General features: G+C 41.3%; 1 protein-coding gene across 1 annotated transcript; it reads right to left on the reverse strand.

The window, feature by feature from the left end:
- Positions 1–15: 15 nt before the first annotated feature.
- Positions 16–9,669, reverse strand: CSUI_001634 (uncharacterized protein). Its single transcript, XM_068061839.1, has 2 exons — positions 3,816–9,669; positions 16–3,501 (listed from the first exon to the last, which is right to left on the reverse strand). The coding sequence occupies exon 1, from the start codon at positions 5,572–5,574 to the stop codon at positions 5,068–5,070; it is 507 nt and encodes a 168-aa protein (XP_067926185.1). The 5' UTR covers positions 5,575–9,669; the 3' UTR covers positions 16–3,501; positions 3,816–5,067.
- Positions 9,670–15,286: the final 5,617 nt, after the last annotated feature.

Here is a 15,286-nt window from a genome sequence, read left to right on the forward strand (position 1 = left end):
AAGAAGAAGAGAAGAAGAAGAAGCTTTCTTCATGAATCTTGTCTATTCAACTCTCGCGGGGGAGAACATCGAGCGATAGAGAAGAAAGAGAAAGAAAGAGGAGATCCACCACCTCGATGATAGAGAAGAAAGAAAAGAATCTTTTCTTCTTCTCTTGTCTTCTACTTTCAACTTTTTCTTTCCTTCGGCCTCTTTCTCCTTTTCTTTCAACAGAAGCAAAGAAAGAAGAGGAAACCTCTTCTTCAAGGAAAGAGAAGAAACAGAAGCTTCTCAGTCATCCATACACTCGATCGAGGCAGCCGAGCTCGCACACACCCTTTTCTGTCAAGGTGCGAGATGACCTAATGCATCTGTTCCTCCAAAAAGCAAAAGAAAAGAAGAAAGACAATGAAGATTATATACAAAGAAATAAAGGAATGAATGAATGAAGATGTGTCTCTTCTTCTCTTTCTTTAGATGGGAACATGGGAGAGGAGAGAAGGGATGACTGAATGAATGAGCGACTGCTCTTGATCGGCTTATATTCGAAGAATTCCTCCCTACTATTTGGTATCGCGGGAGATTTTACGATGCGATAGATAGATAGGTAGATGATAGCTGCTGAATTTTGAATGAGGAAAGTGAATGAGCGATGGATGATAGATGGATAGGAAAGATGAAGAGAGGCTAAGGCTTCTCTTCCCCGCCTGTGATCTCTTGAAGGGTCCCGAAGGAAGAAGAGAATAAGAAACATGTGCAATTTTCGAAAGACAAGGTAGGAAGGAGAGAAAGAGAAAGAAGAAGAGGGCGTCTTCTTTCTTCTTCTTCTCTTTCACATCACACTCTCTCCCGTTTTTCTCTCTCTCCCTTACAGTTCGGCTCTTCGTCTTCTCCCGTGCTTCTTCCTTTTCTCTTCTCTTCTTCTGCTTCTTTCTCCCGCGGTCTTCTCTCTTTTCGTCGCTTCTTTTCAAACTCCAGGGAAAGAGAGAAAAGAAAAAGAAAGAAAGACACAACCCGGCGAAGGTGAAGACTTTCTTCTATCTCGGGTAAAGAAGAAGTCCTTCTTTTCTTGTCAACCCAAGATCTCTGCAACGCACACACGCGCTTTCTTTTCTTCTTCCTCTTCGTTTTTCTTTTCTGTCTCTTCTCTTTCTCTCTTTTCCTTTCTCTCTCATTTCCTTTCTCCCGCTTCTCTTTCTACTTCTCTCAAAGAGGAGGAGAATCTTCTCGGAGCATCTCTGTTCTCTCTCCTTTTTCTCCTTCTTGTCTCACTTTCCTGTCTTTGTGTCTACGTGTGTTGAGGCTTTTCGTTTCTTTTCTGTCGACGCTTTCTTCTTTCTCTTCTCTCTATTTCATTCAGAACCGGTACGAGCTGAAAATGAAGAAGGAGGAGGAGAAGAAGATCTTCTTCTTCAGTCTTCTTCTATGGACGCATTAAAGAAGAGAAAAAAGAGGAGACCTAGGTTTAATAGAACAATCCTGGCACGTTACACACACATTCCTTTCTTTCGATCTTTCGCCTTTTCTTTCTTCATTCTCTACTCTTTCTTCTCTTTCTATCCCGTCCTCTTTCTTCTCTTTATATTTTTCCGTCTTTCTTCTCTCTTTAAGCCCATCTCTCTTCCTTTACATCTCTTTTCTTTCTCTCCCTCTATTTTCGTCGGTCTCTCTCCTTCTCTCCCCCCTGCTGCTTCGATGTGAAGGAGCAAAGAAAGAAAGAGAAAGAGAGAAGAAGAAGAAGAAGGAAGAAGAAGAAGAAATGCCCTTGTCTCCGCGTCTATTCTGGCATAGACATGAGGGAGATTTTCGAGGTTTCCTTGAGACAGAAAGAGAAGAGAAACATGCTTCTTCTTTCTCTCCAACAGAAGGAACTTCCTTCTCTCGTGTAGGTACACCTCCTTTTCATGGAGATGAGTCTAGATGTGTGGGAAGAGAAGATGAAGAAGAAGAAAAAGAAGAAGAAGAGCCACAACGCAACATCCCCCCGGAAGTCTTTAGTCGTTCTTCGCATTCTTTCTTTTCTTCTTCTTCTCTTCGCAATGGCGTCTTGAATGTCTCTAGGTGTACGACAAGCTCAGGAAGACTCGAAGAAGACAGGAAGAGAGAACCTGCAGAAGATCAAGAGAAAGTTGTCAACAAGAAGAAGAGAAAAACGACCTTTCTTCATGAAAAGAGTGAAGAGGAGATTCTTTCTTCTCACCCTTTTCGTGAGGAATCTCCTCGTAATCTTGTTCTTTCTACGAAGGCTTCTTCTTTCCCCACATCCCCCTCTTTCTCGTCTTCACCTCTTTCCTCTTCTCTATCTACTTCTGCTTCCTCCTCTTCTTCTTCGTCAGGTGTATGTACACTGAGCTTTCGAGAAGATGAAATAACGCGCAATAAGGGGGAGCAGAAGACCAGGAGAACAAGGGCCGAGGACGGATGTGAGAAGAGACAAAGAAAGGACGGCAATAGTAGCCTAGTGTCAGTCAAGAGAAGAAGCGAGAGAGGGGAAGATCCGGGCGAAAGAGAAGGCGAGCCAATCTCTCTAGTAGATACACACACTGGAGATGAGAAGATGATCCAAAGCAAGATTTCGTCTTTTTCTTCTTCTTCTTCTCCCTCTTCTTCTTTTGCTCATGAAGATAAGATCCGAGAAGATAGGGATGTACATCAGATAATAGAGACCCACAGATATGAGAATCTGAATGGAATGAATGAAAACGTGGAAATGAAGAAGAAGGAATTTTCATCCAACTCATCTTCTCTTCTTTCTTCTCCTGCTACTTCCTCGACCTCCTTTTCTTCTTCTTTCTCTTCTTCTGCTTCTTCTTTTCTCCCTTCATCTTCTTCTTGTTACGCGGATTCTCTGCCTCCTCCTCTTCCCTCGACAAGAGAAGAAGAAAGAAAGGAAAGAAGAAGAAGAAGGACAAGACAGTCTGTCCTCTCATCTTCCTCTTCTTCATCTTCTTGTTCTCCTCCTCCTGCTCCTCCTGAAGTTGTCAAGACACCGTTGTTGGAGTGTATGTACACCTCATGGAAGAGTGCCGGGCCTTTGCCTCTGTGTGACCAAGAGAGCTACGAATTTCGTCGATGCGAAGCCTTGGCTGCGCGCTCACGTCGTCTCCGCTTTCTCTCAGAAATCTATCAAAAGAAGAAAAAGAAAAAGAAGAAAAAGAAGAAGAAACCCCCGACAACGCATCAAGAAGAAGAAGAAGACGGTGAGGGTGAACGCGAAAGAAATCCAACTCTATCTTATCATAAACTTCCTCATAATCCGGAACTGGTCTCTTCTACAGAGGAAGAAGAGAATTCTGAAGAAGAAGAAGAGAATAAAGTAGAAGAAGAAGAAGGGGAGAAAAGAGACCAAGAAGAAGAAGAAGAAGAGAGAGAAGAAGAAGAGGATTGGGTGTCTCAGCAGGTCGTGAGAGTTCGCGCATTTGCATGGATTTCTTCGTCTTTGAAAAGTCAGGAGATTCCCATCGATCTCGTAGAAATGTCTGCCTGGGACGAGGCGGTCTCATTCTTTCTTCAGCACCTCGCCTATGAACAACGAAGCAAACAAGAATATCTGAGCAACTTCTCTTCTAGTCGACACGGAGAAGAAGAGAAAAAAGAAGAAGAAAGAGAAGAGGAAGATGACGAAGGTGTATTCTGTAGACCTCCATGTGTTTTCTTTCTTGTTGGAAGACTATTGCAGAAATTGTGGTTCATAAGGAAAGAAGAGAAAGAACACAGTGAAGAGAGAGATCTCTCGCAGTGGTCTTCTTCCTCTTTCTCTTCTTCTTCTACTTCATTGTTAAAGTCTAAACAGAATGGAGCGGAGCCTTCTTTTCCACGCACACCTTCTCACCTACCTCATCTCTCTTCTTCTTCTCCTCCTTGGCTATATTTCTTTCTTGAAGAAGTCTCTGCGTTCTTTCTCTTCGTTTTACAGAAAATGACGATGCTACATACACAGGGTGGGGTGTATATACACCTGACGAATGCTCTCTGGACTAGAAGATTCAGGCATCTCCAATTCTGTCTTAATCAAATCCACTTTCTCTCTCCTCAAAAAGCCTGTCGCAGCACAACAGAAATCCCTTCTTCTTCTTTGTCTTCTTCTTCTCTCTCTCTTCGTCGCCATGTTGCCTCCTCGTCACCGTCATCCTCTTCTTCTTCTGCATCGTTGTCGGAGAGATCTTCTTGCATTTTTTCTTCTGTCTCCTCTCTGCCTCCTCTTCATCATCTGGAGCCTTCTCTTTGTCGTTACTTTCCTGAGACCTCTCAGACGTCACCCCATTCCTACTGGCTCTTGTATGATACGAAGCTATGTCGATGGATTATAGTAAGAGATTCGGAGGTCATTCGTGAGGTGTATGTACACTCCAATACACCACCTGAAATGGAGAGGGACTCTTTTTCTTCTTCTTCTGCTGGAGAAGATTCTCACGACTTAAGGAGTTCTATGGGGGGGATGGAGAGGGCTTCCGTTACAAGAAAAGAAAAAGAAGATGAAAGAAAAAGAAGAAGAAAGAAGAAACCGACCAAAACAGCTGTATATACAGCTCGAAGTGAGGCTCTTCTTTTCTTGTCTCTCTGTGGTGTCGTAAGGAGAGATGAAGGAGAGAAAGAAGGGAATTTCTTTTCAAGAAAGCCTCACAAGACTTCTTCTTTCTCTTCTTCTTCTTCATCTCTTTGCGAGAAGACATGTACACAGAAAGATGAAGATATGATTCGATACCTTAAAGAACTTCTCTTCAAGGAATTCTATTCTTCTTCCTCTCCGTCTCTTCCTCCTTCTGCTGATCATCGAGATTTGTCACAGTTGACTCCAGGAGACCAACAAGAGGGACCAAAACAGAAAGAGAAAGAAGGAGAAGGAGATTCTCATCCTGAAGACACACGTCTTTCTTTATCAAGGAGAGGAAAAGGAGAAGAGATATCTAGTCAGAAAGAAGATGAAGAAAAAGGTCATCTGGCGTGCACTTCAACAGGAAATGCCGATAGCTCTTCTTCTGCTTCTACCGGTACCTTTTCTTCTTCTAGCTTTTCTTCTTCTTCGTGTTCTTTTTCTCCTAAGAGAGGAGAGTCTACAGGAGAGAGAGCTCTTCTTCTTCTTCGTCTTCAGGGGGATGAGATCTCTCCAAATGTGTCTGTTGATGATGAGGAAGAAGGAGAGGTCGTGAAAGAAAAGAAACGCGAAGGAAAAGAAGAAGTCGAGAAAGAAGAAGAAAAGGAGAAAAGAGACAACGAAAAGTCTGTACAGACATCTGTCTCTTTCAGTGCATGGAATAGCTCTGTGGTCAATGAAGAAAACTTCTCTACCTCTCTCTCCCTTTCCAAGGAAGAAGAAGAAGAATTAGAAAAGAACAAGACAGAAAAGAAGGAGAGAGAGAAGAAGATAAACGAACCTCCTAGATCGACGACACTCTCCTCCTCTTCTTCTTCTTTTGTTTTAAAAGGAAATAGAGAGAATTCCGCTGGTAAATCTTCTTCTTCTCTTCTCCTTCTTCTCGATGCGAAGAAGCATAGAGAGAGAGATGAACATAGAGAAGAAGAAGAAGAGAGAAAGAAGAAGAAGAAGAGTTCGATAGAAGGACTGACTGACACTTCAATTGAAGAAGTTACCATCGAAATCTATGAAGAAGATGAGGCAAGTCAAGAAGATGCGATTAGCCTTGTACAGAGAGGAGTAGAAGTTACGAAGAAGAGAAGAAAAGGTGCAGAAGGACAATTACCTCATAGGACAGAGGAAGAAGAAGAAGAAGAGAGACAAGTAAAAGAAGCAGTCAGTGAAGATAGTAAGAAGGATAGTTTTAGTCACGGTGGAGATAGAAAGAAAGAGAGAAAGGAGAAGGAGAAAGAAGAAGAAGAAGAAGAGAAGGAGAAAGAAGAAGAAGAAGTCGAGAGGGCAAGGGAGAAAGAGATGACAATTGACAAGAAGAAGAAGAAGACGCCCTGCCGTTCATCGATAGACAAGGAGATTAAGAAGAGAGAGGAGGAGAAGAAGAAAGATATGGGGGAGGAGACCAAGAAGAAGAATAAGAAGCTAGAGAAGAAGGAAGAAAGGAAGAAAGAAGAAGAAGAGGGAGATAGGGAGTATGAAGTGTTCCCGAGGAAAAAAACCCTAAGCTCGTCAATAAGGGACACGAGGGAGACAAGAGAGAAAGACAAGGAGGAGACAGAGAAGGAAGAGAAAGAGAAGGAGGAGGAAGAGAAAGAGAAGGAAGAGAAAGAGAAGGAGGAGGAGGAGACAGAGAAGGAAGAGAAAGAGAAGGAAGAGGAAGAGAAGGAGGAGGAAGAGAAAGAGAAGGAAGAGAAAGAGAAGAAGTGGAGAGAGAATGAGAAGGAGAACAAAGCAGAGGAGGAGAAGAAGGAGAGTGAGGCGAGGGAAGAAGAAGAAGATTCTCCAACTTTCAAGAAAAACAGTCAGAAGGGCATCAGCGCCAAGGAAAGGGAAAAGAAGAAGAAGAATAAGAAGAAGATTCTACAGAAAGAAGACATTGCAAGTAAAGAAGAAGAAGCCCCACATCCTGTAAGACTAACTCGAAGCTGGTATCACAGAGAGCTCGTGAGAGAGGAGGAGGAGAAGAAGAAGGCAGAGAAAGAACAAGAAGAAGAAGATTTAGGCGAGAAGAAGAAGGAGAGAAACGACAAGAAGAAGAAGAAGCAGCAAGGGTCAGATGTCTCTTCAGAGAAAGAGATGAAGCGTTTCTCAACGAGAAGACAACGCAAAGAAGAAGAGAAAGAGAAAGAAGAGGAAGAGAAAGAAGGTCCTGAGAAGGAGGAAGAAGAAGAAGAGAGGACATCTCTAGGTGGGACAGAAATTAAGAGAGCGAAGGATAAAGAGGAAGAGAGCAGAACTCTTTCTAAAGATGAGGAACAAGGAGGAGGAGAAGAAGAAAGAAGAGAAGAAAGAGAAGAAACTTCTATTCATTCGGCAGGAGAAGAAGAAGAAGAAAGACTTCGCAGAGGAACTGGACGTGATCAGAAGAGAGGAAGAAGAACTGAAGAAAAAGAAGAAGAGAGAGAAGAAGATGAAGAAGGAGAAGAAGAGGGAATGACGGACGAGAAGAAGATGGAAGGGAGAAAGAAATCTCGAGATAAGAAATCGGGGACAAGAGAAGAACCCCCAAGCGAAACAAGAGGAATGAAAAGAAGAAAAAGAGACAAAGAAGAGACCGAAAAAGAAGAAGAAGAAGAAGAGAAAGAGAGAGAAGAGGAAGAGAAAGAGAAAGATGGAGAAGATTCGGGAGGAGAGAAGAAATTTCTTCGTAATCCCCCTGTCTCTTTTCTATCATCTTCTTCTTCGTCTTCATCTTCTTCTTCTCTGTATCCTCTCTCTTCTTCGTTACCTCTCCTCTCTTCTTCATCTTCCTTTTCTTCTTCTCCTCTCCGTTACTCTTCTTCTTACCCGCCTCCTCCTTCTCTCCTCTCTTCTTCTTCTTCTTACTTTCTTCTTCAGCACCGGCCGCTCTATCTCTCTCAGTCTGCTCATCTTCCTCCTCCTCCTCCTCGCGCTGCTGATGGGCCTCCCCTGTCTATACGAGCTCTCTATAGCACCCCTCCCTCCTATCTACGAAGAGCAAGTACAGCAAGAAGAAGTCTCTGTGACGAAGAAGAAGAAGAAGAGAAAAAAGAAGAAGACGAAGAAGCGCAGCACAACTCTAATTCAACCTGCATGGCGCAGCAAAAGAATATGCTCTTCCTAAGTAGCAGTCGTAGAGGAAGAAGAATCTCTTCTTCTTCTCGTCAGAGTAGCACCCCTCCTCCACCTGTACGACTTCCCTCGTCGTCTCTTTCTACAGGAGAAAGAAGAAGAAGAAGAAAAGAAGAAGAAGAAGTCTTTCTCTCGGGAAGACATGCAGAGGCGTTGAACGGGCCTCTTCCTCATCACATCAAGACGGCAAGAACGCCTGGGAGAATTGTCGATAGTGAGAATGATCAGGCTCTTTTTCCTAGCTCTTCTCTTCAAGATCAGTCGCAGCCCCACCCTCTTCCTCTCGGTCACTATCCACCGAAACAACTTCTTAACAGAAATCTTGCTCTTCTTCCTTCCTCTTCTTCTTCTCTCTCTCCTACTCGTCTCTATTCCCACCATCCGTATATCCCTCATCAGCACCCTTACTATTCTTCGAGCTCTTTTCTGTCTTCCTCTTCTTCTTCTGCTTCTTTCCCTCCTTCCTCTTCTTCTTTTTCTTCGTCTTCCTTGTCTTATCTAAGCCATTCAAGAGAGCTCCAAGGGTATGCGGGATCGGAGAAAGGAAAGATAAATGAAGAAGAAGAGATTAAGAAAAGAGAGGGCTTGAAACACTTTCCTCTATCCCCCCAGTCTTATCATCTTCTCTATTCTTCTTCTTCTCTTCTCCCTATGCACAAACCCTCTCTTTACCAAGCTGAAACAAAGAAGAAGGCGACTCCTCCTACCCATGAGAGAGAAAAGAAGAATAGCAAAGCGATTAGACGAAACTCTACATCTGCAGATCTTTCTTCTTCCTCCTCTTCTTCTTTCTTTTCTTCTTCTTCTTTCTCGGGAGGGTGTCATGCTGAGAACGAAGAAGATGGAGAAGGTCTTGCTTCCAAGATGATGACAAGTCTAAAAGAAGAAGAAGAAGAAGAGAGAATGATACATGTTGATCTCTCGAGAAAAGCAAATCTTTCAGGCGGGAGATATCTCGTTGGCTCACGTCACAAGAATACCTTCTTCTCTGACCGGCTCTTGAACTTCATACGTCCTTATCAAGGTCTGCTTCAAACGCAAGGCAAATCTTCTTCTCTTTCTTCTTCTACGACGACAAGCCATCCTTCTCTCACGAAGAAAAAAGCAGAAGAGAAAGAAGAGGAAAAGGAAGAAGAAGAAGAAGTTTCCGTCATCGATCCATCAGAGTCTTCTTCGTCGTCTTTGAAAGGAAAGATAGGAGAAGAAGAAGAAGGAGGAAGAAGAAGAAGATATTTCACAGAGAAAGAAGTAGTGAAGATTTTGAAGATGTACATGCAGTTCCACTGTGAGAAGAAAGGAAAGAGAAGTTTTTTGTGCGATGAAAATCTCAAGAAATTAATGAAAGGAGCTGTCAGCGTCTTACCTGTAGATACACCCAAACTTCTCCAAGTATTAAAGACACGCAAACTCCTCACACACTTCATGATCTCCTAAGAAAAGAAAGAAAGAAAAGATGAAGAAGAGGGAGGTGATATCTTCATTGGTCTGTCCCTCTCTTTCTCTCTCTTTCTTTGTGTCTTTCTTGTTTGACCTATCTTCTTCCAGCATTGGGGTTTGTCTTTCTTCTCTTCGGAAGATAAAGAAACAAGATGTAGAAGATTTATGATCTGAATAGAGAAAGAAAGCAAAGAACGAAAGAAAAAGGAAGAGAGAGAGAGAGAAGTGAAGTATTTGTTTCTCTTCATTCTCTTTCATCTCTGTAATTGATCTGCTTTCTTATCTCTTTCTTTAAGAATAAGAAGAGAGAGAAAAAGGGATTTCTATCATGTGCCTTTCGTATATGAAGACTCTCGTGATATATCTTTCTTTATCTCACTCGCAGTCTTTCTTCTTCTTGTTCTCGTCTTCTTTTTTACTTGTCAAGATTTTCTTCTTTTTCTTCTTCTTCTTGCTGCTCCTATCAATTTACACTACCTCATCTATATGAAAAGATCTACATCTACACATAGAGAGAGTTCTCTCTCTCTCTCTGTCTACTTGTTCATCTCTTTCTCTCTCTCTTTCTTTCTCTCGGTTTGTTTCTTTATCTCTTCCTGCGGTGTAGCAGTCTTCCATCTTCTATCTTCTTCTTCATTATTCTTACTCTTATCCGCACTTCTTCTTTTTCTTCTCTTTTCAATGGATCTACCCCTGTATCTGTATGGATGGATGTGGAAGATCTCCTTACATATAGGTAGATTGATGTGAGGTGTCAATACACCGCAAATCAATCAATCCTGTCTCCATCCCCACCTCGACTTCTATCACTTCGAGTATCACTACTACTGCTACTACTACTACACACTCGTAGTAGGGGTGATGGAAGGAGTCGTTTTACTTAGGGTTTAGCAGTTAAAGTTTCAGCTAAAGCATTCAAAGTAGTAGTTAAAGAAGTGGTAGTCGTGGCGGGGGGTGTCTGGACTTTTCTCTACTTTTGGGGGAGAGAATGCATGAATGCATGCATACCATGAAGGGCTTTTTCAATCTTGTCAAGGCTGAGGGCATGTAGTCATTTCTCCACTGTACGTACACCTCCTCACTTCGCCTCATCGTCTCCTCTATGCGTGGCCTATTGGTCTACCTATCTCTAATCTACCTCTCTATCTCTCTCTCTATATATATATATGTAGATGTATGTATGTTCGAGTGTATCTTTATGGTTTATGTATGTGTCTATAGGTCTTGATGTGTGTATAAGAATGGAGGTGTACGTCGCCGACGGGAGAGAGAGGGAGGGAGGGGAGTTTTCCTATCATCATTCTCTTTCGGGGTATTTGGTAGCTTTACTCTTCCTATTTCTATAGATATTTTGCTTTTCTTCATTCTTGACTTTTCTTCACGTCCTTTGAGAAAGCAACACAACGGAAGACCACGCGAGAAATCTCTCTTTCTTTCTTTCCTTCTTTCCTCATTTCTCTCCTTCTCATTCCCCTACTGCGCTATACACATAAGAATGAACATAGAAAGATACAGATAGAGGTAAATATAGGTAGATAGATAGAGCTAGAGGTAGACAGAGATGTAGGTAGATTTAGATAGGGATAGATACAGGTAGATATAGTAGGTATAGATATAAGGAGATAGAGGTATACGTAGGCATGGATATAGGTAGATATAGCCATAGGTAGACAGATAGATATCGGTTTAGGTAGATATAGATATAGGTGGGTATAGCTAGCTAGCTAGCTAAAGAGGTTTGTTAGGGGGCCTCCTTTCTTCCTTGTATGTCTCTCAGCTCTTTTTTTCTTTTCTTTCTGAGAGACTCTCATAGTCTTCTTCTTTTTCTTTTCTGTCGAGTACACAATAAGAAGAGAAAAGGCAGGCAAGCAGACTCCCACAATTCATCCAAAAAGAGTGAGAAAGAAAGAAAGAAAGAGTGAGAAAGAGAGAGGAACTCTTCAACCTCCATGAGGTTTGTGCTAGAGAAGAAGAAGAAAGGAGCATCGAGAGATGATAGATCACCTTGAATATCAAAAAGATCGATGGAGGCCTGAATAAACTACAGCCACACACAAATAGATAATAGATAGATAGATTAAAGATAGATGGATAGATAGATTAAAGATAGATAGATAGATGGATTAAAGATAGATTGAAGAGATAGATAGATAGATAAATAGATCATAGCTGTATAGAAAGAAGAAGTTAAGCACTACACAGGGGAGACAGCTTCTATGTGTATGCGTGTATGTGTAGGTAGGTATGTATGTGTTTATGCATGCATAGTAGAGGCTGCGTGGCTCTTTGCATGTGGAGGGCGGGGGGGGAGGGTGTATTTGGCTCTGTACATGCCGGGCTATACACGAATGTAGGGTGTATTTCTATCTTCTTCTCTTTTTTTCTGTTGATGGATCTTCTTTTGCGCTTTCTTCTTTTCTTTGGTCTGCCAGACCACACGGTGTCGAAGGATCATGAAGAAGAGCTAGTTAGCTTTCTCACTTCTTTGCTTCTTCTCTGCGAAGACGAAAGAAGACAAAAAGAAGGAAGAGAAGAAGCTTTGCTATTTCCCTCAGGATGAATCTCATGGGGATTTATCCCCTCACTCTTCATGGGGTGTATATACACTTCCAGAAAGCTAAAGAGCGAGAAAAGAAAACCGAAAATGATAGAGGAGAAGAAGAAGAGTAGAGCTGGCGCTTTACGATGGGGGCATCGTACTTTTATGTCTTGAGAATGAATGAGTAAACTTTCTCTCCATCCTGCTGTCCCTCTTTCATTCTTTCTCGTCCTGTGATCGAATACAAGAAAGAAAGAAAGATCTCTCATTCTAGAGAAAAGAGCTACATACATGTAGAGGTGGAGAGAAAGAAAAAAGATATCAGCGCACGATCGAAGAAGAAATTCGAATGATACGAAAGGACGTTTCTAGAAGAGAGAATCTCCTGATACTTGCTGCTTATCGTATCGTTAGGTGTACATACAGTTCGTGTGTACATACAGTAGGTAGGTAGGTATGTATAGAGATAGACAGATTTGAAGAGGGCTTGCTTATAGATAGATAGATATAGATAAAGATACATTGATACATCGAAGATAGACAGATAGATAGATAGATGAAAGACATATAGATAGATTACAGAGAAAGGTAGATAGATAGAAAGAGATAGATAGACATACGTCGAAATGCTTATATGTGTATCTCTGGATACACCTCGTTATAGCTACATTATACAATGAGAGAATGAGTGAAGAAACATCTCTCTCTCTCTTTTTCTCTTCCTCTTTTGTTTCTTTTCAATCGCCCTTTGTACCTGCCTTCTTCTCGAAAACGAGACCGTGGGCGACCTCTCACTTGAAACTCTCCCTCCTTCCTTGTTCCTTTACAAGACTCAAGGTGGATGAAAGTTCATGATGAGAATGAAATATTTTCTTCCTCTCCCTCATTCTCGTCATTTAGGAAGAAAAAGAAGAAGAATTTATAGACCAACTGAAAGGCCTTCCTCCGCTCCATCAGATCAAGCATTGAAAGGCACCGTTACTCTTACCCTACTCCTATTCTCTATTTCCCTCCCTCCCTCTCTATGTATGTATGTATCTGAGTGTTGTATGTATTGTGTATGGTGTATATTCATAGAGAGACAGATAGATAGAGAGAAAGAGACAGGTTATTCTGTGTGTCTCTACGTGTTCCCAGGACCGACCGGGTTTGGGGGAGAGACTGCTGTCTCTTCTGTCTCTTCTTCCTCCTGCTCGACCCGAAGAAGAAGAAAAAGGGAGAGAAAAGTCATGATAATGTCTCTGTCTCTCTCTGTGTGGGTCCTGCACTGTGTCATGTCGTTTCTTGTGTGGGGAGAAGAGACACTCTAAAAAGAAAGAAAGAGTGGAAAGAAAGAAAGAAAGGAGTGAGAAAGAAGAAGAAAAGACGAGTCATGGCGTGTGGGTTATGAAGGACCACCGGTCTCATGTTGAAGAATGAGACGAAATTCGGAAGTTTGTGAAAGAAAAAGAAAGAAACTTTTCTCACTCGGATCAAAGAGGTATGGAAAATATTAAAGAAAGAAAGAAATGTAGATGGATGGTACCACATGACAACAAAACTTCATTCATTTATTTATTTGTTGACCGTTGTGTGTTCTATAGGAGGTGTATATACACTAGCCTCCACCCACACAAGCAGTCACAATGTCTCCTCTATCCATTCTTCACTTCCTTCAATCATCATTCTCTCTTTCTTTCTATCTTTCTCAGTCTTTCTTTCTTCTTTGTTCACAGCGAGAGAGAGAGAGAGGGAGACAATATACACGTACACATCCATCTCTTCTTTTCGTCTTTTTACGTCTTAGTAGTAAGTTGTATTCTCGTCTCCCCCAGCCTTTCTGCTCCTTCATAGCATCCATCATTCTCCCATCCCATACACAAAAGAAATACACAGACACCGAGACAGAGACAAATTAAAAATATAGACAGACAGACAGATAGATAGATAGATAGGTAGGTAGGTATCGATACATACCCACGCAAGACAGTCTGCATTTTGGAATGATAAAGCGTGTAAAGACATTCCCCACTGACACACACATCACGTATACATACATACATGTATATAATAGATAAAATACACATATATTATACACATATATACATATAAACATATATATATATTACATACGATATACATATACAATATACATGTACAATATACCTAAAGCCTAATCATATCTGTATGTCTCTCTCTACATGTACATACACATATATACTATTTATATAGTATTTATGCGTATCTCTGCAGATGATACGCATGCATGTATGGAGGTGGTATTTGAAAATATCCTCTTTCTCTATCACGACAACTAGTCAAACTACTGCATTAACCTCAGACACTTGTGTGGACTTGCATCTTCTTTTTCTTCTCTCCTCCTTCCAGAAGCGATCTTCTTCTTTTTCTTTTTCTTTCCGGGGTGCTTTCCTCTGTCTTTCTTTTAGCTTCTTCTAGCCCTCTTCGTGTTTTGTATGTTTTCTTTCTCTCTTTCTTTCTTTTTTCTTTTCTTTTCTTTTCTCTTTTCTTTCGTGGAATTACCAGTGAAGAAGGAGAGACGAATGAAAGCCACGAAGACACTTCATTCTCTCCCTACTCTACCTACTCTTCATCCCTCTTCTCGATCTATCAATCTATCTCTCTCTCTATCTATCTTTCTATCTTTCTCTTCATCTCTATGTATCTCCCTATTTCTAATCTATCTATCTATAATTGTCTATCTTCTCCCTCTTCACGTTGACCGTACACGATCTTCATCTTAGTCGGTTGTCTTCCTTCTTCTTCATCTTGACGATACTCCTTCCTCTATTTCCGGGCCTTTCTCATTCATTTCCCGTCATCTTTCTTTCTTTCTATCCGCATTTGCCTCCTCCGCATCCTCCAGTAGCGACGAAGTTTTCTTCGCTTCTTTTGGTAATGCTTAGAGACATAAGCGCTTCTGCATTAGTGGGGTGGATCCCTACACACTTATCAAAATCCCTCTGCAAGGAGAAAGAAAGACCCCCAACACAAGCAAGCATTAAAAGATACGAGAGAGACAGACAGAAGAAGACCATTCGCAAAAGAAACAAGAAGAAAGAACTTTCTGTGGCTGCTCTAGATAGATACAAAGTCTGCTACAAGAAATCTTCTTCTTCTTTTCTTTTCCACTCCTTCAGCGACAGGGAGGCTTCCCAGACAGGCAAATGCAAACACATCTGTCCATCTATGCATATATACACACATACATATACATACATATACATATACACATATACATATATACATATATATATATATATGTCATTTCTCTTTACACACAAGATAGGCAAACTTCAGCATCCATATATATATAGAGAGAGATTGACAGCTAGATGGATAGATACCTGTCTGTATGCAAGCATATCCTACACCTCTCTCTTTAAGTATAGACTGTATCTATTTTGTATATGAATAGATCTCTATAGAGTCTTTACAAGGGCATTTTCATCTTAGTGAATATGCATAGCGCCTGTATGTCTGGGATGTCTTCTGTATAGATTTCTATCTCATATATCTACACGCATCTTGTGGAGATGCACTACATAGACATACATACACAACCCTCTCTATCTCTTCTTTCTATCTCTAATCTATCTTTAATCTATCTATCTTTAATCTATCTATCTAACTATGTGCCTCTCTATCTG

Source organism: Cystoisospora suis (assembly GCF_002600585.1).
Source record: "Cystoisospora suis strain Wien I chromosome Unknown contig_661, whole genome shotgun sequence".
Lineage (NCBI taxonomy): Eukaryota > Apicomplexa > Conoidasida > Eucoccidiorida > Sarcocystidae > Cystoisospora > Cystoisospora suis.